General features: G+C 36.5%; 1 protein-coding gene across 1 annotated transcript in view; it reads right to left on the reverse strand.

Moving 5' to 3' along the window:
* Positions 1-24,046, reverse strand: part of CSMD3 (CUB and Sushi multiple domains 3) — a 693,764-nt gene that overhangs the window by 480,349 nt on the left and 189,369 nt on the right. The window contains exon 5 of the mRNA XM_026101199.2: positions 8,359-8,566. Coding sequence (XP_025956984.2) covers positions 8,359-8,566 — 208 coding nt within the window. The remainder of the gene's footprint in view (positions 1-8,358; positions 8,567-24,046) is intronic.

The raw sequence follows: 24,046 nt of genomic DNA on the forward strand, positions 1-24,046 counted from the left end.
AATCCCTTTCAAATAATGGTCACCAAATGGAATCATACAATGACAGAATGAAGAAAAACCTGCCAATCACCTCCACAATCACTGTAACAAATTCCCCTCCTAACACCACCATCAAACCTGACCCTTCGCATTACAGAATGTACTATGCTTCTTGAACTGCTCTGAATGGCCTCAGAGAAATGGCATAGGTGAAATGCTGAACTGCCATGCACACACACACACAAAAAATCAAACACTGAAGGACAGAAATATCTGGTTACTATGGAAAGGTCTTTTGTTTTTTTCCCAAGAAAGCAAGTATGTCTTTTCTGTTATCTGTCCTTCAGAAAAGCAGGATGAAAACTATAATACACAACACACTATCAGAAAGTCAACCCAGACAGTAGTTTTATGATGCATTCCTCCTATTCCTTAGGATTAACTTTTGCTCACCTTGTTCAATAGTTAAACACTACCTTGTCCCAAGATATCGGTTGTCTGTTTTAGAGGAGGAGGATGAATTACGCATGCCAAAACTTTGTTGTTCGTGCAGTTGTATCTATTTTTGCAGTAAAGTCGAACAAAAGACTAATTCTGCCCAGAGACCTGTTTTTTTCTCAGTCTCATCTTCACCCAACTATCTTCACCACAGATCTATCACACGTGATCTGCTTCAAGCTCAGCAGTTACAATCATCTACTTCCTTGTACCATCCTCTAGATGCAAAAACATCGCAACTGCACAAATAGTTAGGATTTATAACACTAACTGCTATTACTTTAAACTCACAGTTAACAAACAAAAGTTCCGATAAACACTATTCAGCAGGATTTTATGACTACACTTTATTTGCTATACTAATTAAATCATTTTTTTCCAACTATTTAGTTACAACTATGATGTTCTGCTAGGACTTTGCCATTGTTCTTTAAATTTGAATCCAAGTGTATCAGGTTACAAACTATGTATCATCTGGGGTATTTAGCATCCTTATTAGTATCATATTACTCAGAATCATTATTTTCCTGATTCCTTTCCTAAGACTTAGGAGTATATTTTAAAACTTACTGTAGTGTCTAATCAGCAATCAGTGATAACATCTAAGACACTGTCCACAGTTGTCTTTAAAAAAGCAATTATATTTGTTACTTTCTAATTCAAAGTGATTTTTCAAGGAAATAATTTCTGGGACTGAGTTAAACTCTCATTTTTATCTGTACTTATATATATCTTGTCTTTTATCCTGCTTTTATTTATTTTCCAACACGTTGTTGTTTTCTTGTTACTTATACTACTAAGGTGCCGTTGCCTCTTTCTATGCTGCGACATTTATGTCGGCCAGAGTTTTATCTCTGCAAGCATCACCTGACCAAGTATGTTGATTGAAAATAAATCTAACCTCTTCAGACACTGGATTGCTGTATAAAGCAAGTTAACAGCTTTGTTACAAAGATAAGATTGAGAAGCTATTTTGTTAATGCATGTGTCTGACACAGGATAGTCACCAACAACAGTATACTTGATTTTTAAATGCCTCCTGAAGATTAACTTCTATCTCAACTGAACCATCAACTGAAAACAGAATACAAAGATGTCTAAAATGAATTAGCTTCATCTCCCGAAAAACAAAACCTCCAAAATAACTCTCACCTCTCACCTGCTCATCTTCACTTTGCTTTTAATTAACACTAGTTGATATATCCTTCACTTATATTGCTCAGAAGTTCTGCACAGCACTGAATGTTTACCATTTTATCCTTTTATAGCACTAGTAAAACAGGACCAAGAAGCAGGAAATACTGATCTCAGCCTTCATTAAATTGCCAATGACAGCAAAGGCATAGAAAATGGTAAACATGATACCATATCTATTTTAGAAAATGTCCTGCTGCGAAAGAGGAAACAAGAGACCCTGCTTCTACCCGTTATCAGTGCTACCCATCATATTGTGCTACAACCAATCATCCCGGGGAAGATCCCTGGGCATCAGGCCATGAAAGCAGAGTGATGGTGCCCAGGGCTCCTCTGGAGTGAATGGGCCATGCCCAGGCTGCATAGCACTTTCCTCTGGGCCCTTCTCCACAGCTCTAAGATTATTTTTCCGTACTTTCTGTTCAAACTGTCTGAGGTAATGTGCTGTTGTCATGCATCTTGCAAGCCTCCAGGGTGATGTTTTCACAACATGCCACCCAGGCTACAAGTTGTGTGAGAACATGTGAAGCTATCCGAGGCATTAGGTATGCTGGAATAGCACTCAGGAGGAAGGAGGAGTGGGCCAGGGAGAGGAGGAGCTTGACGAAAACAAACCCCCATGCAAGATGAATGACCAGGCATCCTGGACTTGAGAGGGAATTAAGGAGCCAAGTTATTTTCAAAATGAAGAGGCCATGGTCCAATATGTTTAATTACTTCAGAGAATTGACTAAAATAGTAAAAGAAGTTGTAGACACAGATGCATTTAAGGAAAAGACCAATATGGCTTTTATAGATGAAAGTTATAACTGACACATCTATTAGGGTTATTTTAATAAAGGAACATGTGGACAACAGTGAACTGGTTGATACAGTCTACTTGGATTTCAAAAAAAAAAAAAAAAAAAACCCTTATGTAGTAAAGTGATTCTTCAGAAGATCTTGAAGAGTGGTTAACTAAGAAAAAGTTCCATTTACAGCCATTTAACACATGATACAGAGGCAAATGTTGGTTCATGAAGTTCCCAAATCACTTGCTACAGAAGTTGCGAGTCTGCAAGGTGGATGACTGTACTGTATCATCCTGCTGTCTCCTGTTCTTTTCTTTCCCTAAGCAACTGCTATTGCCCACTATCAGACACAAACATAAACATGCCCTGATCCAAAATGGCAGCTCTTATAAACGCTCGGATGTTACTGTAATACCATGCTGCAAACTTTGTAAAATGGGGGGGGGGGGGGTTTCCTCCACAAAATTTACTTCATCTAATTATACTACTAGTTTACATTTTAAAGTTTAATCACTGTGAATATTTAAACATTTTTCTGCATAAAGATACTGTATACTACTCGGCTAAGTGCTTTTCTTAATCATATTAGTATTTTAAAGCTTCATTATTGGGGTTTGTAAGTGTGGATTCAAAAAAAAAAAAAAAAAAAAAAAAGCCAGAAAATGCCATGGTAGGGCAATACTTGAAGTTAAAATGCAATTATTTTCTTATAAAATCTAAGAGATATATTGTTAGATTCAGGAATGCTGTGTTTAAAGCTGCTGGTCAAATATTACACTAATACCAGATATTTCTGTAGGACTAGATGTTTTCCAGTGTTACCAGCTGAGTTTCCATCCTCCAGATGTCAAAGTTTCTTCCATGACAAACCACTTTGCAGAAGTCTTAAATTATTAAAGATGATATAAATCTATAATGAATGAAGCCTGTTCATTAAATTCTCCTATGTTATCTAGAAGAGTAAACAAAGTTCAGAATAAAAAAAAAAAAGAACTTAAAAACATGATGTCCATTGAAAACTTCATCAGAAATGTTCCCAGGTCAAGGACAGAACCCCACCTGGTAGGAAACAATGCAATCGCCCTTGGGGGGCAAGAAGGGGAATAGTAACCTGGGCTGCATTAGGAAGAGCACTGCCAGCAGGTTGAGGGAGGCTCAACCCTCTGCGCAGCACTGGTAAGGCCACATCTCAAGTACTGTGTCCACTTCTGGGCTCTCCAGTACAAGAGAGATGTGGACATACTGGAGAGAGTCCAGGGAAGGGCCACAAAGATTATTAAGGGTCTGCGGTATCTCTTATACAGATAGGCTGAGCAAACTGGGATTGTTTAGCCTGGAGAAGAGTGAGGGGGAATCTTATCCATGTGTATAAATATCTGAAGGGAGGGTGTAAAGATATCAGGGCCAGATTCTTTTCCATGACACCCAGTGACAGGACAAGAGGCAACGAGCACAAACCGAAGCAGAGGAAGCTCCATCTGAATCTAAAGAAAAGATTTTTTACTGTGAGGGTGACTGAGCACTGGAACAGGTTGCCCAGAGAAGTTGTGCAGTCTCCTTCCTTGGAGATATTCAAAAGCTGTCTGGACATGGTACTGGGCAATGTGCTCTAGGGGACCCTGCTTGAGCAGACGGGTTTACTAGATGATCTCCAGAGGTCTCTTCCAACCTCAACCGTGCTGTGGTTCTGTAAAACAGATAAGAAGTGACTTGGAATAAAGCCTAACATGGCAACCCAAACGGAGACCCAATCTTTTTGTGTGTTCTTATTCTTTCTAGGCCACACAATCCATGAGGGAGTCTTAAACTAGTAGGCTATCCCAAAGACCTTTATTGTAAGGATCAAAATAACTTTAAAGATCTCAGATAAATCCTTTTAAAATTGAATGCTTTTTTTATTCATCAGAATTGAAAGAAGTATCTTCTGGCAAAATGTGATTCCTCTCTGCAGAAGTCTATTTTAAATGAATGCAAAGGGAGTGTTTCTTTTTGAAAAATTAGGATTTTAAGAAACACAGAATTACTGTTGCAAGAGAGATATTCATATTTTTAGCCACTGTTTTTAACAGCTGACTATTTTAAGGCAATTAATATGATCTGCATAATATGAAATATCACATAATGAACTATTGAAAACACTTAAAGACAGAAATATATTATCTATGGTTAGACCAACATAGACTTATTCTGGTACATATTATTTTACATTGGTTGCACCTAGATTTCTACAGGAAGCAATGATAATTTGACTACAGCCAGATATAGAGTAATAGTCTAAAGAACACTGATTTAATATGGAAAACTCTAAGTTTCCTTTATATTTTAGGAAAATAAAAAAGAAATCGGCCTGAAATTCCCAAGAATTCATCACTAAGAGAGAAATGAGTTTAGTCATGTTGGTTCATAAGGAGTAACTGCATCGTATTTCACGTTTCATGGAAAGGGCCCTTTGGAGGTCACCTAGTCCAAACCCCTGCTCAAAGCAGTTTGTAGGGGTCCTAACCAGAGGACCATTGTACACCAAGGAGTTAGTGGTCTGCATAACATGCTGATCTGAGTAGGAGGAGGAAAGTACTGTGGCATACTGTACTGCACATACCACTTGACCTTGACCTTCAGGACTGTGCTGTACTGCACTTATCCCTTGACATAGGATGAAGTTAGCCAGATAATAGTAATATAAGAGCCTGGAGGTAGCACCCGTCTGGCACCAGCAACGATGCCAACACAGTGTCTTTGTCTTTATCTTGAAGTGAAGCAAGACATTTTCCTTCTACATCACAGTACTTCTAAGAAAATCCTAAATCTGAAGACCACAATACCAGTTAACCTCACCACGGACAGGATTTGTGCAGCATGCCATGGCCTGACTAGAGGTCCATCCGAGGATGGTCCATGTTGGGGCTCCCAGAATCAGAAGGGACACAGGATTTTACAAATTGCTATCACCTTTTCCCAAATGTTAATAAAATAGTTATCTTTCCTGAGGAAGAGTACGTGTCTTTCTTATGGAATATCAAAAGAAAAAAAAAAAAAAACAGCACGTCCTGGTGCAAAACACGGGCCTGATAAAGTGCCGAGGGCTGTAACCAGGCATGAACATTTCCAAGGACAGAGATACCAACCTCTCTGGGCAATCTATTTCAGTGTTTGATTCCACCCTCGTGGAAAAATAAATAAATTTGGGTGCCGCCTTGGGCAAAGGCTTTCCCCAATGCTGCTGGCTGTCCCACGGCGGCCTCTCCGCTTGCCCGCCGGCCCCTCGCGGCCGAGGCTCCCCTGCCCTGGTCGTACTGGTATCTTTGTGCTGAGCCTGCCATGGCACCTGGCCACCGCCGTCCTCTCCGCTCCTCAGCGCCACCGCACGACACTGCCCACCGTGCTGGCTGCTCGGCCAGCGACGCCCAGGCTGCTTTGACTGCCCCGGGCCGCAGCACGGCCCCTCTCCCCTGACCACGAGCCCGCCACAGGCTTCGCCACTGCCCCCGCCCGCGCAGCCCGCCTTCGCAGCGCAGGGACGCGCCAAGCCGAATGTTCCCTCTTGCACCAACGGCTGGGTCTCTTCTCGCGAGACTACGAGCCCGCCAAATGCCGTGCGGCCGCCAGCCCCTGCAGCCTGTGCTGGTGTCACTGCCCGCAGAGCCATGACGGGGCACCCCCGCCCCAGCACCCCGGCCCTGGCCCGAGCTGGCCGCCCGGGCCTGAACCAGGCCCTTCTACCCACACTATGCGCCCGGCAGGAAGCTTGGCCCCCGCCATTCCCTCAGCCCGTGCCGCCCCCATTTCTCATCGATAGCAGAGAACCGAGAGGTCGTGTCAGGGCTTGCTGACGTGCCGGGGTGCAGCGAGGGCTAAAACACCGCGCAAAGATTTTCTGCAGAGCCTGCTCCTACCCAGAGAGAGCAGAGCCGAAAACTAACCTTTTTTTTTTTTGGTCAAGGCAGAAGTGAAACAGACTCTAAAAGACCTTCACATTAATGTAAATCTGCATGATAACAAATAATAAAGTTAACAAATTTGCATAGTTATGGGGTCTTTAAAAGGAAATCGTGATTCTCGCCCAGACCACAGTGATGCTTCTCTGAACTACAGCTTCAAGCCCATGCTTTATCACGACTGTTATTTCCCATTAGAAGCAGCAAATGCTTTCGCGTCTATCCACCAGACTATATTGCAACATCAGACAGAAACAAGCTGAAAGGTAGCTGTGCAATTTTTTTTGGTATTTAATGAAAATTGTTTATCAAGGCTTTCTTGAAGGAAAGACTTGGCATAACCGAAAGAGGGTGATGACTGGTTGAAGACCACAGAAAGCCAGGGTTTCGGGAAGACTTCTTAGTCGTTTCCCATGGGTAACCCCAGGCCATCTACTTTGCGTGTATTTTAGCTCATTGTTTTAGTTAGAACCAACAGTGATATGTTGTTACACAGTTAGATGTGCAGAAGGAGAAAAGTTTGAGGGTTTTTTTTGCTATCAGTAGGTGCAATAGTCATGTAAAACAAGATGTCTAAAAAATGATTCTACAAGGTTGCTATCAAGATCAACGTGTTTTAGGAGTTTTAAAACTTCAGTATTATTTGCCTGTCCAGAGTGACATGTCAAGAACCTGGTTTTCGTCTTAGATGTGTACTTCTATGTAGACTTTATAAATGAAGATATCTTGAACTACATAAACCTCAAGCTATATTCTAAGGGAATATAAAGTATTAGCATGGTAAATCTAATCAACAAATCTTGATAAATTAAGTTTTCCAAATCTATTTTTCCTAGCATATGGGGGGATACTTTTGCATAACTGAGTACATCAATCTAATTCAGGGAATATAAATGACAAGTGAAAAAAAGGATGTGCTCTCAATCTGCTTGTCTACGTGAGCAATCATTAAATTAGCATTGTAATGTTTTCAGGTTTTGTAAATAGATAATTTAAGTGTTTCCATATATAAATTAACCTCATTATATAATTTAGATATCGTCAAAGCCTTCTGACTCTGCAGAAAAATTAAATCACTGTTTGAAGCTCATGACTGAATACATAAAATGCACTAAGAACAAGCAAATGAAGATTTTGCTATTCAAGTGGTTCATATTTTCTATGTATGTCATTGGTGTTACCTCATTACTAATTATAATAAATTCTTGTCTGAAAATAATTTAGCTGACAGTTAGTTCAAAAGACTTCAGTTTAACAGCTTGGAAAATCAGTGGCAATTCAGTCATATTCTAATACTGGTAATTTGCTATGTAGGTGGCAGTATGAATTAACTTATATTATGAAATACTATACCGTATAGCTGAGATACTGTGTATAGGCTCCTATTATACCTTAACGTAGTAAGAAATATAACTTGCAAGCATCATTTGTAGAAATAGAGACTGTTATTTTCCAAATAATATAACTATCTAATTTGGGATGTTTTATTATAAATTTAAAATTAATTTATTTTGTTGAGTTTATGTTTGGGTTTTTTTCCTCTGTATTGATTAGAAGTGAACAAGCGTGAGCAGGACAACTTCACCCAGCTCTGTGCTCAGAGGACTCCACGCCAGTCACCCCCTCATGTTATAAAACTCCCAGAAGGCTCCACAATTCCTTGTCAGCACAACACCCATCCTGTTTCTAAATACATTTTTTTGAACACAACAGTGGTTAGATATACCCAAAGACTATAAAGTGAATGAGTCTACAGTGCCTTTCATGCTGACGTTTCACACTTGGAATATATTTGGAAGTTATTTTACAGCTGCAATTAAAAGATTGAAATTTACGCCATAGTAATTCTTGGTTTTTAGCAAGACCGTTGTGTTGACTAAAGCAAAAGCAACACAAGTTATCCTTTCACATTTTTATCAACCTTTTTTTTACCAAATTAAAAATTACAATAAGTGACTTACCATATTGTAGGTGGTTCAGAACCTTCTATTTCCAAGTAATCATATTTTTCTTCCATCTGAAAATCTGTAAATATGAGTGAGATAGTATCGCCAGGTTCTGCCACAATTGTCCATGTGCAATCTGCATTATTATGATATTCATTAGGAAAATTGGGGCTGGAGATGATACCACTGGATCCTCTCATAGTTCCTCCACAAGCATCCTCAGCTGTTAGAAAAAATGTAGAATGCCATTAAAATCACTCCTTAGCAATCCATACTTTTTTACTGAGAAGAAAAGTTTGTTACCTTTTAGATAACAATTATTTAAGGTTTATTAACATATTAGACTTGAAACACCATTGCAAAGTTAGGGTATTAACAAGTAATTGCTTCATATTTCAATTATTTCAAAATTATTTTACCTAGTTTCAGCAGATATTTTTATAAGCTACTTTTTATTATTTTGATTAGCATCGTTCCATTCATTTTACAATGAATGAGATGCAAAAATTTCATGATTTCCTCTTGTGCTTTAACAAAAAATGTTTTCATCAAGCAAATTTAGTTTAATTGTTATCATAGGCAGTCTGACACAAGAAATGCGGCAGCAACATTATACTGAAAAATCAAAGCTGTTCATGGGTAATTTCCTAAATATCAGATGGCAGACCCTTTCACAATTGAAATCTTTACATCACAGTCATTTTAATGAGGATAATTTTCAATAGATCTTGTTTTAATAGAAATAATAAAATAATTTTAATTAATTTTTAATAGACCTTGTGTTTCAAAAATAATTATGGGAATACCTTTTTCATGGTAGCATGTTTTATAACACACAGTCTGATGCTGAATAAACTTGTTGCATTCATATTAGAGAAGTCTTAAAAAATCTTCTAACATCAATAGAACTACTTCTCACATAGTGATTCACAGATCACATTCTTCAAGAAAGTGAAGAAAAGAAAATGACTGATGCTGTGTATCGTCATAAAAGTATATATATGCACGCTGTCTAATATTCACAAAATTATTTTTGAGAATCCTATGTCATTTTTTTTTCTGAGTTAATAAAATTGATTGTGAATGTAGTGCTATTACTTCCAGAAATGGAAATACCTTTCAATAGAGCAATATCACATTTTATCTCGGTAATGCAGTTTGTTACGCAAATGTTTGAAATCTTTTCACCCAAAAAGGAATTCTTTTTTCTGCTTAGTTAAAGTGATAACATGAATAAAAAGTGATCTAAAGCCTGAAATCAGTCAATATTTATGAAAAGTTAAGAGAAAATTAAAAAAAAAAATTGAAAGTGTATAGGATCATTGAACAAAAGTTTTAAAGAATTCCACAACACACATAGTGACTCAGTCCTACCAGGAAGAAAATTCTTAATGACTATCACAAACCTCCTAATTAGGGTAATTTAGAAATTTAAGATACCAGCTTTTGTTCCTTAAAAGTTCTGCTAGATTATTGTATGACCAAATAGAGACACTAAAGTAAAAATATATATTGGGTTTAATCTTGCTAATTAATGAACACTTTTAGCATTCACTAAATGTAACAAAGTTGAGGAACCTCCTCACTTTACAGGCTCAAGTCCTTTACTGTGAAAGGAATATAGTAGTATATGAAATATATCAAGGAAGTTTTAGTTTTATGATTTAAGGAGAAATCAAAAAATAAGATCTATTTTCTTCTTTTTAATTATTACTTCACAGAAGTAATATTTCCTTTAAAACAATGGTTAACATACTAGCTAAATGATTTTGAAGGACCTGTACATGTTTATTGAAGTATGTTTTATCATCTACTGATTTGAAAAAGTCATTACAGGTAAATTTTCATAGCTTAATTAATGAAGCTTATGACATCTGGGAATAAAAAGAATAGTGAGTGGAAAAGGCTTTTGGCTCACATACAAGTTAAAAGGAGAAGACTAGGAGTACTCATAAAAGACTAAGGACATTGGAATAGCTTTCCTTTAGACTCAAAAATAAAAGGGCTTTGGGAAAATATTGTACTACAGAACTCATTATATTTACTTTCTATAAATGAAATGGAGAGAGAAACCTGTCCTAGTTCCCCACAATCTAAAAGCTGTTCATTAAAAATGTTGCTATACTATGCTAATACTTACAAGAATAAATAAACAGAGTGACTGTTTTTAAAAACAGAGGCTGTGTCAATGAGCATGTCTGCTATTTCTGAACCACATCTGTTTAGAGATTTTTGCCAAAATGAATTTTTGCTGCCATCAGCAAAACATGAACCAGACAAAACATGATGCATTTTGTTCTGATTCATGAATCAACACTTACTACAAATTCAAAGGACAGTAACTACTTTTAAATATAACCAGAAGCACACCAGATATCTTCTTAGCCCTTGTAATGCAAACATTAGCTTGATAAATGAGAGAATTACTGTGCTCGCTTCTTATATCCCTCCATGTACACTATCATTTAATTGTTATTTATTCGGCTTCAATCTTGCAGGCAAATCCTCATAGGCAAAACCTCACAGCAGGAAAGGCATCAATTCCCTTTAACGTGTTTGGTGCCTTTAGTTGTGAAGCCACTGGAAAGGGGAATCCATCTTCAAGTGTATTATAAAATGACAAGAACTTTCTTCCTCATATTGAGGTCTACAGAAGTTCTGCCACTGACTTCAAAGTGCATGGTGCCCTGACAAATAAAAGAAAATTTAATAATCATTTATATTCAGTCCTCTTTTAACACCTGATTTTCTATCACTTTCATAATTGCTTTGATGTCAGTTGTGAAACACAAACAAATAACTGATAAGAGAAGAAAAATTAATGAAGAAAAACACTTCTCCATCTTCATCACTGAGCAATGAATCTAACAATGCTATGCGATCAGGAAAGAAAGAAAGGAAAGGTAACATTTGCAGTGATTTCTGTACAGAACTCTGCGAACCTCTGTACATCTCTCTGTCTTCTGACAACTCTCCATGACCTATGTGAAACCACTCAGGTACCAATCCTCAAAGATACTTAAGTACTTAACACTGCTCAATTTTAATGTGACCAAAAGGTAGTATCTAAACAACAGTTAAGCACCTAAATGCCTTGCAAGAATTGCTTATCGCTCCCTGTTCTTTTGATTTCCAGTTATGAAACACGGAGAACAATATTCGCAGGAATGGTGAGAAGACAATACTTTTGTAAGATTTTGAGACAATCCGACATTATGCTGCTGACAGTTCTAAATATCCAGCAAGCAGAGATGAGATTTTAAAAAACACTCTACTTTTGAAATTCCTACCCAGTATTTTCAAAAAGCAAATTAAATTTATTTTGTCATGAATTTAGAAAATTTATCTAACCTACAAGCTTGCAAATGCAAAATGAAGGCATAAATGTAAAAAATATGCAGATTGCCAAGATGTCATTTTTGCAAACATACTTCTCTGATCTTAACCATATGTTGAAAGGGGAAGATTTTTCAAAGTGATATGCAAGTGGGGACTTGGCTTAGAAAAGCTTTTCAAGGTATTAAGAATTCAAATGAAGTTTTATATTTGAATATTCATGAGGGCTTATGCACAGGGAATATCTCTGATACTGTGATGATGTGTGTGATGATTATGAGAGTACAAAAGTTTGGGGATTTTTTTTTCTTTTTTCTGGGCATAGACAGGTTATTATTTATATACATACACATATGCCACATTTTTTTCTTCTGGATAAATCCCAGCAAGAAAGGAAACATTTGAGTAATTCCTCATGAAAATTAATTTCATAAAATTTTATATTGTATTCTCTAAACCAATTACCATCTTCTTTGTATGCTGTTCCTTGTTCCTTTTTCATAATGAATTTTTAAAATGCATATATTTATTTATTTAGTGTTCTCCTAGTTTATTTTTAAATGTAAACATCTGCTTATTCCTGTAGGTTTCAGTGATATTTACAATAATGTTATGTAAGCATTGAACTGCAATTTTCAAGAGTGATGATCAAAGACTGTCAATGTTATCAGTGATTTATAGACCATGCAAATTCACTGATTTCAATAAGAATTCAATGAGATTTCATGGTAAATCAAGTTTTAATTTGGAACACAATGTATCATGTCATCTAATCTAACTAGATATTTATAGGATTTCAAACAGTTGGAATTAAGTGCATTACTCCACTGTTCACGGAATAATAGGCATTTCGATTATGTAGTCTTGAAAATCAGATGAGGAGAAAAAAAGAGTATAACAACTTTCCTAGTTTGAAAAATGATCTTTACAATATCCAATAAAAGTTTTGAGCAAGTTAAGCTGCTTCTGGAGGAACCCATCAAGAAAGGCTGAGTGATTTTGAGAGGACCTGTAGCAGTTTCTCTGTACATTGATCTTAGCTGCACAGACTCGATGAACTTCATGGGATATCATTCATTCACTGTACTTCAGGCACAACCCCAGTGGTAGTGTTGTTTGCTATTGTGAATTTTAGACAGTCTTTTATTCCAAACAAGTTGGCTGAACAGTCTAAATAAATTAACGGTCTATTCCTCGCATTGAAGCACTTAACAGTCATATTAATTATTGCTCCTAAAGATCTATACACATTACTAACACCTAGCACTTACAACTTTCATCCGAAGATCATAGAAGATCTTTACATTAGAAAGCACTGAATCCTTTCAGAAACTCCAGTGTTTTTAACAGAATGTATAATAGGTAAACAGATAACATGAATGATGCCTGGGCATTTCAGAAATACTATTTTCTCTAGTTTTACTTTAATTAGGTCACTATAAGATTAATGAGTCAAATTCTACTGTAGCATTCAAATTCACTGTGGCTGCTGTCCGCTATGTTACTAGTGTAAAACATCTCTCATATTTGAAAGAAACATGTTCAGAACAAAGAGGGGGAATATTGGGGAGAGAGAACTGGCATGATAACTTCCAGTTACATCTACACCATTATTGGTGAAAGAGTCATAGCTGTGTCTTCATCCACACCAAGAAATCTCAGGCTGCTACATGAGACTTTGAGAGTCACTGCCAGATAATTTAACCTAGACCATTCCCTCCAGTTTTTAACCAGCCATGAGAGAAGAATGATGAACAGCTCCACAAGGGAGTCGCTGTTGTGCCATGTTTTCAGAAATAGCATTGTACAGTCTTAGCTGTCAGCAAAGGATGTGGGCCATACAATACAATAAAAACATAACATTCCAAAATAAATAAATCCTGATCCTATTAGCATGGTTCAAAATGACTTTACATGCCTCTGCACATTCCTCTGCATATGCAGGGTGCATACACATGTATCCATGTGGTTACACAAACTACCCATCTACAGTGTTTTCTCTCAAGCTCAGATGTCTTAATCAATGTCTAACTGTAAAGATTTCTGCTGGACAATTAAAAAAACAAGTGTCCCTGAAAAAATACCATTCTCCACTCTATAACCCCATATTTATCATTAAAATATAAATGAACCACTTATAGACATAAAATAATTACGTGCAAAGTGAAGCATAATATAGGTATTTTCTAAGTGAAGCCTATTGCTTTTTACATCTTTCTGAAACAGTTCTTGATTATTTCATGCAATAAAATTGAATGGAAATGGAAATGGAAATATAATTATGTAGATTAAACTTTCTGATATTTTTCCATGACCACAACCCTTTAGCTGTAATCCGGATTCTGACAGAAAAAAATATTTTGTTATAAAATTCTACCAGTGTTTTTTAAATAAGATTTTTAACCATCAGTCACATTCATATTCAATGTAAATGATAAAGAAAATGAAATTATCCCCTCTAGGCATAAGTCCTTTGGCATGAGAAAGCAAAGTTCTGTCTGCCTATTAAAGAGGCAGTACACTCTTTTAGGTATGACTTAAGTTATCTAAACAGTTCAGAATCAGAATGTAGCACTTTTTTCCTGAGGAGCTTGTCCTTTTTTTGTTACTTCTGAAAGTTTGTCAGAGGTTAGCTGTAAACTCAAAAAAAAAAAAAAAAAAAAAATCTCTCACTTAGATATCAGCCTCAGTGATCACGATTTAGGAAGGGGGTTTTGTGTTTTTAGTAGGGTCTTATAATGAACATTTTATATATTACAGATATTTTATATAGATTTTTTTCTTCCTGTGTTTATTGACTGTTTTTGGTGAAAGTCAGAATTGTCTTAATTTGAATAATATTACTACAGAAGTATTTTATGTTTAATGTTTTCCTCTTTGAATGTCTGTATGTTTATACATTCAGATTTTTTTTACAGACCATGGCATAGAGAAGCCACTTTAGATCATGTTTTGAACTTAATTTTCCACAAGTCTGAATTTGCTGGTTTATCTGTCAGCAGCTTTCACAAATTTCCAATGTCACACTTGGCCAGTGCTTAATCCAATGTTCTTATATACACTCCAGCTTTGCAATTTCCTGCATATCCTATACTCCTTTCATAAAATCCAACACAGAGTGTTTCTTATTAAGTTCCTTCACTGGCTGGGCTACAGATCTGCAGCAGAAAAGAAACTAAACAGGTTGTAGTGGAATGCCCCTTAAAAATTAATCTTAGTTAACAAGTCTGTAGTATAATAATCTGATTATGAAATGCAGATGAATAAGGTAATAAATTGCATAGGTGGTCACAAAAATGCTTGTAAGAAGCCACACAGGCAATCCCATTTCATAGCAGAGTTTCCTGTATTCAAGGTGCTCCTCTGCACAGAGTACAACATTTATTCCTTTTGTTCCCTGCCTGCCTTTTTTTTGAAGAGTCTGTATCCACCCATTGCAGAACTCCAGTTGTGCCAGCTGTCCTGTTTCGGCTCTGTAATTTTAATAATGTCAAAAGTCTGTGATTTCATATGGATTTACCATTTCTGTTTGTTTCTCATGCTGCATATGTTTGTGTACAGGCACTCGAGATGGAGCTCTGGTCACCCTTTTCTCTCAAGAAAAGCGTGAGAACCTCCCGCATTGCCCTGTCCCATGCACATCTCCCTGGCCCCTCTTCCCTCATTTATTGATAAGTTTTGGTCAACAAACCAATGAACCTAGTTTAAAACTCTCGTTAGGTTAGCAAGCTTGTTGGCAATGGTGCACTTGCCCCATGAAATAGAAAGAAATTTTCCAAGCTGTTTAACTTATTTTCTATGATTGTATTGCATTCTGATGTTCACAGTCAGAGAATAAATTAATTGGTCTCTAAAACAGGAATAGAGAGAACACAGTATGTAGCGTGCTGCATAATGCATTTACATTTACTTTCATTTAATATTCTAATATAGTCTTAAAGTGCAAATATGTTGAAGAAATATATGTGTATGTATATATTATTTCTGAGAGACATTTATACACTTGGACTTTCTCCACACCTGAAATAATCAAAAATGTCCTTTTCTCTTAATTTCTCTTAGAATATTCTTACAGTTTTCAGAAATTTAAATAAAATAATTGCAAAGCATACATCAACTGAAAATCTTTGAGGATAGTTTTGTTGAAGATTTGTCATCAATGACTTAAACTGATCCTACTTTTGAGGGAAGGGACATAAAGGATTTCTTGAGGACATAGGGAACCCTAATTTTCTATGATTTTGTGTTGTGATTTGTGCAACTCACACAGAGGTTTTAGATCCCAAATAAACCCAAGGATGATTATAAGCTGACATGATTCACATCCTCAAATCCTTAGTTTTGCACTTGTATGTTCAATAAAGCTGCAAAATTTACACAGATTTGACAGCCAGCAAAAGATCAAATAATTGATTCTGTAGCTAAAAAGGTGAGGAAGCTCAGGAGCTTAAACTGTGCTCGACCAGAAGTTGAATGGAATATGTTCTCAGTAAATTGTCTCTTAGCATCCTTCTTTTGAGACAGAACCACAAAAACGAACTATACCAGTGGGAAAACACTGCCAACACCCACACAGTTTGTGCCTATTTGGAGACATCATGTTGTGAATATAATTTAGCTGGGTTATATACTCTTATGCAGGTTTTCCAATAGGAAAAGTAACCGTTTTCTAGTAAACATTGCACAATTATCTCATTTATTATTTTACGTATAAAGAAGAAAAGAAACATGTGAATAGAGATATGAAAACTCTTGGCATATTAAAACCAATAGCTTTTTTGCAAAAAAACATAAAAGGTATGAAGTCTCCTGAATTCTTATCTATATTCTAGGGAAACATCATAAGCCATTTGGTTAATGGCTGACTTGGTAAAAAGGTGGTTCACTTTTTAATTTTCTGTTCTTCTAGACTGAAGACTTGAAATTTGATAGATCAGCTCACAAGTGTATCTATCAAAAGTAAGATAACCTACCAATCTGTAACTCAGACAACATTTCTTTTAGTGCCATTTTGCAGCAACAGAGAATGAAATGCATATTTTTCTCACATAAAAATGAAGCTTTTGGGAGAGTTGGTACTTTTACTGCTTAGAAACAAAACCAAGTAATTTATATCAGCATACTTAAAGTGGCTTTCCTTGTGTGAGCACAGTAGACAAATTTAAATGGAAGAGACTTCTTGCCGATCATCCTATTTCAATTGCTTCGTGAAAAAATAATACTTAACAGTTCTTCTTTAGTGTTAAATTAAGTTCTTATTTCAGCTGTAATAGTTCTAAAGCCTGATTTTTATGGTCTGAGTGGCTGAGGGGCAGAGGATTTAACATTAAATTCATTAAAAATGAAATACAGGAATATGGAAATATAGAAATATAAAAATGAAATAGGAAATATAGGAGAAATCAGAAATGAATTTAGTAAATGGTTCAGCCAAAGAAGAGGGAAAAGAGACCTACAAAGTGAAATACTTCAATTCATCAATTTGAAAATAAATGATTTTTCTTTCTAATTATTTTTAATAACTGCAAAGAACAGGACTTTTTTTACTTTCATTCTGAAACGTAATTTTGTCTTTAAAATTCACCAAACTTGCAAAACATAAGCGATGATCTAAAACATATTATTTGTGATTAAAAAAAAAAACCACTGGGGATCTTTGGTATTTTTTCACTTCTTAGTAAAGAAACTAAAGTGTGTTGGACCATGGCTAATTTTTCTTCTTGTTTTGCAGTTTAGCCTGTGAACCAAAGGCAATTATTCACACACCTGTGCCTGGGATACTGCTCTATCACAAAGAGGATTATGCTAATATACACATAAGGATGTGTCAAATATCTTATTGGAAATAAGTGTGTCAAGTAGTAGCTTTTGTATTTATCTGTTGGTAAGTTACTGTGTAAAACAAGTTTGGTTGTGTTCTGTTAAAATGATGTGGTGAGGCAGCCTAGAAGATGGCTGGGTGGCTCCCCTGGCCACAGCACCCTGTGTTACCCGACCATGGCTGCCAGGAGGAGGAGTTTGCTCCTTGCTTGAGACCAGCTGATGGCTCTTACCTGGAGGAACCTTCTCAAATGTGGAGTGCAGCAGGCAGGATGTGGGAGCCCACCAAGAAAGGATCCTCTGCAAAAGCAACTAAAAATACTCCAGGAAAGAGCAGCAGGCTGCACAGCTATGCCACAGGGGCATGAAAGAAAACCTTCTCAGAGACCTGAAGAGGAGTTTGTTGTGATCTGGGAAACTGCTGAAAGTTGCTGAAGTGGGAGCAATCTGAAGGGAAGGACCAGTCTTTCAGAGTCATGGTGGAAGGGGGAGATCTATTTTCAACCTTCTTTTTATGGTTTTGTTCCTGGCAGCATCTAGAATACTGCCTACAGTTTTGGGACCCCTGTGCAAGAAAGTAGCTAATAAACTGGAGCGAGTTCAGTGAGAAGGGCTGCTGACATGGTTGGGCACTGGAGCACTTGCCCTGAGAGGAGAGGCTGAGGGAGCTAGGCTGGTTCAGCATGCAGAAGAGGCAGCTTTGGGGGGACCTAACAGCCCCCTGGTACTTACAGGGAGATTATTGAGAAGACAGAAGCAGGTTCTTCACAATGATGCGTGGAGGACAAGAAGCAACGGGCATAAACTGAAATGAGAAGTTCAGACCTTTCCTTCTCCAGACCTTCTTCTATAAGGAGAAACTTTCTCATGAGAACAACCAAGAAGTGGAGCAGATTGCAGAGAGGTCTGTCCACACAATTTCTGAGATCCGAATGTTGCCCAGACTTGAATTTCTTCCTAGCGACAATTTGCTTTCTGCCTTTAAACACTGTTTTAAAATATAGTATTGCTTCATCTCCAGCTGAAGCTCCTCCTCGTCATCTCAAAAGCTGTACTTCCAAAAAACCCATATTTTAGTAAATATTTAAATATTTCTACTTCTGAATTCCCTTTTTGGCACATATTATCATATTCGATAGACTGGGGAAAAAATCAGATTGGACTTTATTGGATTAAACCCCAAAAAGTATAAATGATTTTGTTAAAGTTTTAATGAAATATTTACATGCATTTGAAATTTCAGTAAAAATGTTCTTTTACTTTTCTCTTGGTGTATACCATATAAATCACTGAAGTCTACTTTATTGTCAGGTAAATTTTGTTGCAGATACTCCTATTGTTTTTATTAAAAACAATTGATTAAAATTCTGTGGAATTCACATTGTTGCATTTTTTAAAAGTCGATTTACAATTATGTTGACAGGTACCTGTTAGAAAAATTGCTCACATCTCAAAAATCTCTGTATATTGTACACAGGAATACTTGAGGATATGATGGACCTATTTTAAGCTTGAATCAGAATTATCACTTGACAGACAACTCTTAAATCTTACGAGCTGTTCTTATGTGATTTTCCTCTAAAAAGAGAGCAAATCTCAAAGCATTAACTCTACATACCTGCCAAATATGCAGAATAATAATAATAATAATAAAAACATGCTTAGTCAAAGGAAGACACACACCTTTATTAAATTTTTACCAACTTGGGTCCAGATAATGTCTACCTAGCAGAGACGCTTAAGCTGGGAGCAATCACCTTAGGCTTCATTTAGAGTCAGAGAAAAGAGTAAAATCTAACATCTCTCTCTTTAATCAGTATAAGAATTTGTCTCCAGGCGATATCACCTTTTCTGTAGTGCCTATAGAGAAAACCTAGTACAGCTACACTGCTATGAACTGCCTTCATACCTCGGTACATTTTGATGAAATGAGTGTAGGACTCCAAGGAGATAATAGAACAAGCGTCCTCTTTTCCCCACCCTAAGTTGTCTGTTCTAACACATTTAGGAGTTATGGAAAAATTTGAGACTTGTCAGACATGAATAATAGCTACAGATTTCTTTTTTTTTTTTTTTACGCTAATCTGTAACCAAATTTTTAAAGTGGGACCAAATCCTTATCTGACTCCATGACACTGAAATTTGTGAGTTGGAAGGTAAATTTGCAGACTTACTCAATCTCTTAATAGTAATCGATAATACTTAAAATTTCACTTTTCAAATCAATTGTCACAGTTCCTAGAGAAAACTGCTCAGTTTAGGGATCTTATGGAGTTACCCGTTTGGAGGAAAAAAAAAAAAAAAAAAAAAAAAAAGGGAAAGCTTGTTTCAAAAGACCTTTATGGACAGGTCTAGAAAATGCAAGAGAAAATTATTTCTATATTTATCTTTCCTATCCTTCTTTGAATTATGAGAGACAGGATAGAGTGTTTTGATGTTGTGGCTGTGTAGCCCTGTATTTACCATTGCTAGTAGCAGGCCATAAGCTTTGTAGTGAGTTTGCAAGGCCTCAGGACTGAGGCTTGTCAGGCCTGCTCTGTGTGAAATTTTCTTGGCCTAACTGCAGCTCTTTTTTTCATTGCTTTAGCTGAGACATTAGTTTCTCTAATTAACCAGGTCTATGCCTACTTTGTTTAATTTTGCTTATCTTCGAGTATTACAACCATATTTATAAATATATATAGCAGTAACAAGCAGTTACTGTGCAGAAGGAGACACATGGCTTTAACATGATGATGTAGTATATTACAGGTCTGGTGCAATAGCAGACACCTTGAGAAGTGGAGACATAGATGCGGCGAAGAGGAATGCAGGCATGGGATGATAAGAGATGGGGCACAGGCTCGGCGTTGGAGACCCCATGGCTATAAATGATTCACCCATGATCAGGTAAAGAAATGTAGATGTGGAGCTGGACAAAACTGTTTTAGGGGTAACAAAGAGAACAAAGAACAGGTATCTAACACACATAGGAGGCACCATATATAGTAAATTTGGATGTAACATGGAGCTGTAGACCAATGAAGAAAGGGCAAAGATGTAAAAGCATGTTAGCGAACATAAGAATGACTCCTAATGGATCCTAGAGTGAAGAAGAAGAAACCAGCAGTGTGACTGTTATATTCCTCCCAGTGAAGGGGTCCAGATGCTGACAACACTTGTAACCCCCTCATCAGTCCCAACAGAATAAAACCACCAGTCTTAGGAACCAGAGGAGCAACAGAAGGGTGAACATAACTTCAGGAAACAGGGTAGAATGAAGTTCATGTATAACAATTTTCACTGCATTATTATACTTCTTCTGAATCAATTAGACCTGGACTAATAGTGATTAGACCTTTAAGATTTCCATTATGCTAACAGTAAATTCTTGGTTTTACTTATATATAAGGTGTGCTTCCTCTTTACCCATAAACAAGATGTTGAGTGTAACATTGCATCTTCAAAGAGGTGTTTTTACATATAAGAAAAAATTACTGTAAGTTATACTTAAAATAAGTTGGTGGTGAATGGTATTTATTTTACTTCCAATTATGTAAACTTTTTAAAATCTCATTTGCAAGGATTGTGCTATCTTGGGAACAGAATCAGAGAAAAACATGTTTAAATATGCAATAAATAAAATACATTTTAAAAGGTTTTAATAATTTGGATTTGTTTGGGTAGAACATCCAATCTTTCACTACTCAAAAGAAGGTTATTAAGAAGATGGAGTCACACTCTTTTCCAAGATGCATAGCCAAAAGGCAAGAGACAGTTGTCAGAAATTGCAACATAGAAAATTGCAGTTAGACATAAGGGAAACCATTCTTCACGATGAGAGCAGTTAACCACTGGATCAGACTACCCAGGGGGGCTGCAGAAACTCCATCCTTGGAGATTTCCAAAACTCAAGCTCAACCTTATTTGTCTTTAATTAGCCTTGCTTTGAGAGGAACATTGGATTTGATATCTTCAACAGGTCCCTCCGCACCTGAGTTCTCCTATCATTTCTGTGATAGCTTAAAGGTAGGAAAGAACAATAGCAAAAAAAAAAAAAAAAAAAAAAAAAAAAAAAAAACTCCAAAAAACAAAGCCTGAGGAACATGTGTATTGTCAGAATGAACTTACTGTTTTACAGTCTCCCTGCATGTAACCTAGTACAGTATCTAGAGCAAGATCAGAGAAAAAAAACGCTTCCCATCTGTTTCATTTTCATCTCTCTCAAACTGATGTTTAAAGTTGTAGTTTTTCCTTAGAACAAGTGCATTAACTTTAAGCTTTATACTGCCCAGTGGGGGAAGGATTGCAATGGGTACATCTTCAGTCATTTTTAATTTTGCTATAGAAATTATGGAATGAGGCCAATTAAAGCTCTTTTTGTATACACCACCATACGACCAACTCATTGCTTTCTTACATTACTTTCAGTATGGGAACTTAGTGGGAAAAGAATCTAACATACTTTTCATTGTCTATTCCTTTGAGCTTTCTGGTCTCCTGACAACTGGATTACAGGGAGTATGCAGCTTAAAAAAAATACTTTTATAAAAAAATGCAAATGTTCATCAAAATATCCTTCTAAAATGGACAATTCCATATAATCAGGCTTGTAATACAGATAAACAACAGTGTGCAATCTTTCCAAGCACTATGCAAAGCAGGAAGCATGATTTCTGCTTCACATCTGTTACCTCTTTTCTCCTGTAATGTTATGTTCACTTTAAAAGGATCTTCCTTTTATCCCAGCATAAAATGGCTAAGGATGACAAAATGCTTTCAAGATTTCAGAGTTGTGATTTTGGTACTTGCTTAATTATGCAGAGAACTTAAAATTCAGCCCTCTTGATTGTGATCTGTGACTACTGCTTCCCCAGAAGAGAGAAGCAGGACTTGACCTCTTCAAGAGACATTTTCTCAGCCAAATTATGACTGCTCTGTCAGCTCTTTTATCTTGTTTGCCAAAATTTATCAAACTTAAATTAACTCTGCTTGCATTTCAAAAGTTCACAGACACATTCCAATTTGGAAAACTAAAATCAGAACTTGAAGGAAAAGATTTTTACACAACAGAACTGTTTAGAAAAAAGAGTTTCAAACTTCTGTTTGAGGGATGTACAAAGAAGTTTTTCAAGTAGAACTCGTGTGCACCTGCTTCCTCTATCCAAATGTCTCTGCCACTCATGTCTCTTCCTCCCACCGAAGGGTTTTAATGATACACTCAAAATCTTATATGCAAAAAGGAACACACTGTATATGCAGCCAAGAATTATTTTTGGTCCAATTAATGTTTTAACAATCTAATAATCCAAATTATCTAATGAGAACAAAGAAACCTTATTAATAACAGTTAACATTGTTGTACATAGCCTTTCTAGGAACTACTCCTTTTCTCTGGTGTTATGTTCACCCTCCCAATGACCCTCTGTGTCCCAAGGTTGACACTTTGATCTTCAAGCAAAATAAAAGAAGGAGAGGGTTTATGACAAGTCATCAGCTTCCTCCCTTCCCTGGGAGAAGTGTGATGTTCATTTGGGGGTTTCTCTCAGGTTTATTTTAATCTGTTTTCTTTTCACTGTCTGCCTTCTTCTGATCGCCTCCCAGATGAAGTCTGAGAGTTGCACATAGCCACTTCTACCCAAAATGAACACAAAAGGCAGTTGTTTGTTACACAGTGCTACCTAGCTTTGTTAGATTTTTACAATGTGTGGCTGTCACGGAGGTTAGGCTCAAACAGGTCAGGCAGTAGTCACTTGACCACTAGAAAATTGGTAAAACAATATAAATCCAGCTCAGCACTAGGTAAAAAATCATGTCTACTGGGCTACATTGTCCTCATATTAAGAAGTCTTCAGGGATGAACTATCTGCAAGCATATAGTGGATCATGATGATCCACTGATCCTGAGATCAGTGGAAAACCTGATAGGTTTTGCTGACTGTCTTCCCAGATAAACTGCAGTGGGTAGTTTCACTGTGTTTATCACTGTCACAAACTATTTACGCTATTAGGGATTTTTTTCATGTTTAAAAGTCATTTAGAAAGATTTTTAAATGCATAAAAGTGTAAAGTATAAGTCACATTAATATGAACCTTTGATTAATATTTTCTGATAATTCTTATTAGGTCACTTTCCTTATTTGCAGCCTTTTCTTTATTTACTGAAAAACAAACAGTATTCATTGATGACGGGCTAAGGTTGTACTTCCACAAAACAAAAAAAAGTACAGAATTCAGATACTAGTAAATGCCTTCTTAAATCTAATTAGAATTAGATACTTAGGATTGGCTTTATTCATTCCATGTGAGTACACTGGTTAATTAAACATACTAAACTATATTAGATTAGATTATTGAGGGATAGGCAGATTTAAGGTTCTGTAAAAGAAGTCTGATAGAGGCACTGAGATATTCTCCCTTCTGTTGTACTTTCAAGGGCAGAGAAACAGGAAGATCAAAACAATCTTTATGCTTGCATTTCACTTTTTAACATGCTACAAGGAATAGATGTGTGCATGAGCTACTGTGTCACACAGTTTATCACAAAAAGGCAAAGAATTGTATCTTC

This window comes from Dromaius novaehollandiae, chromosome 2 (assembly GCF_036370855.1).
Source record: "Dromaius novaehollandiae isolate bDroNov1 chromosome 2, bDroNov1.hap1, whole genome shotgun sequence".
NCBI lineage: Eukaryota > Metazoa > Chordata > Aves > Casuariiformes > Dromaiidae > Dromaius > Dromaius novaehollandiae.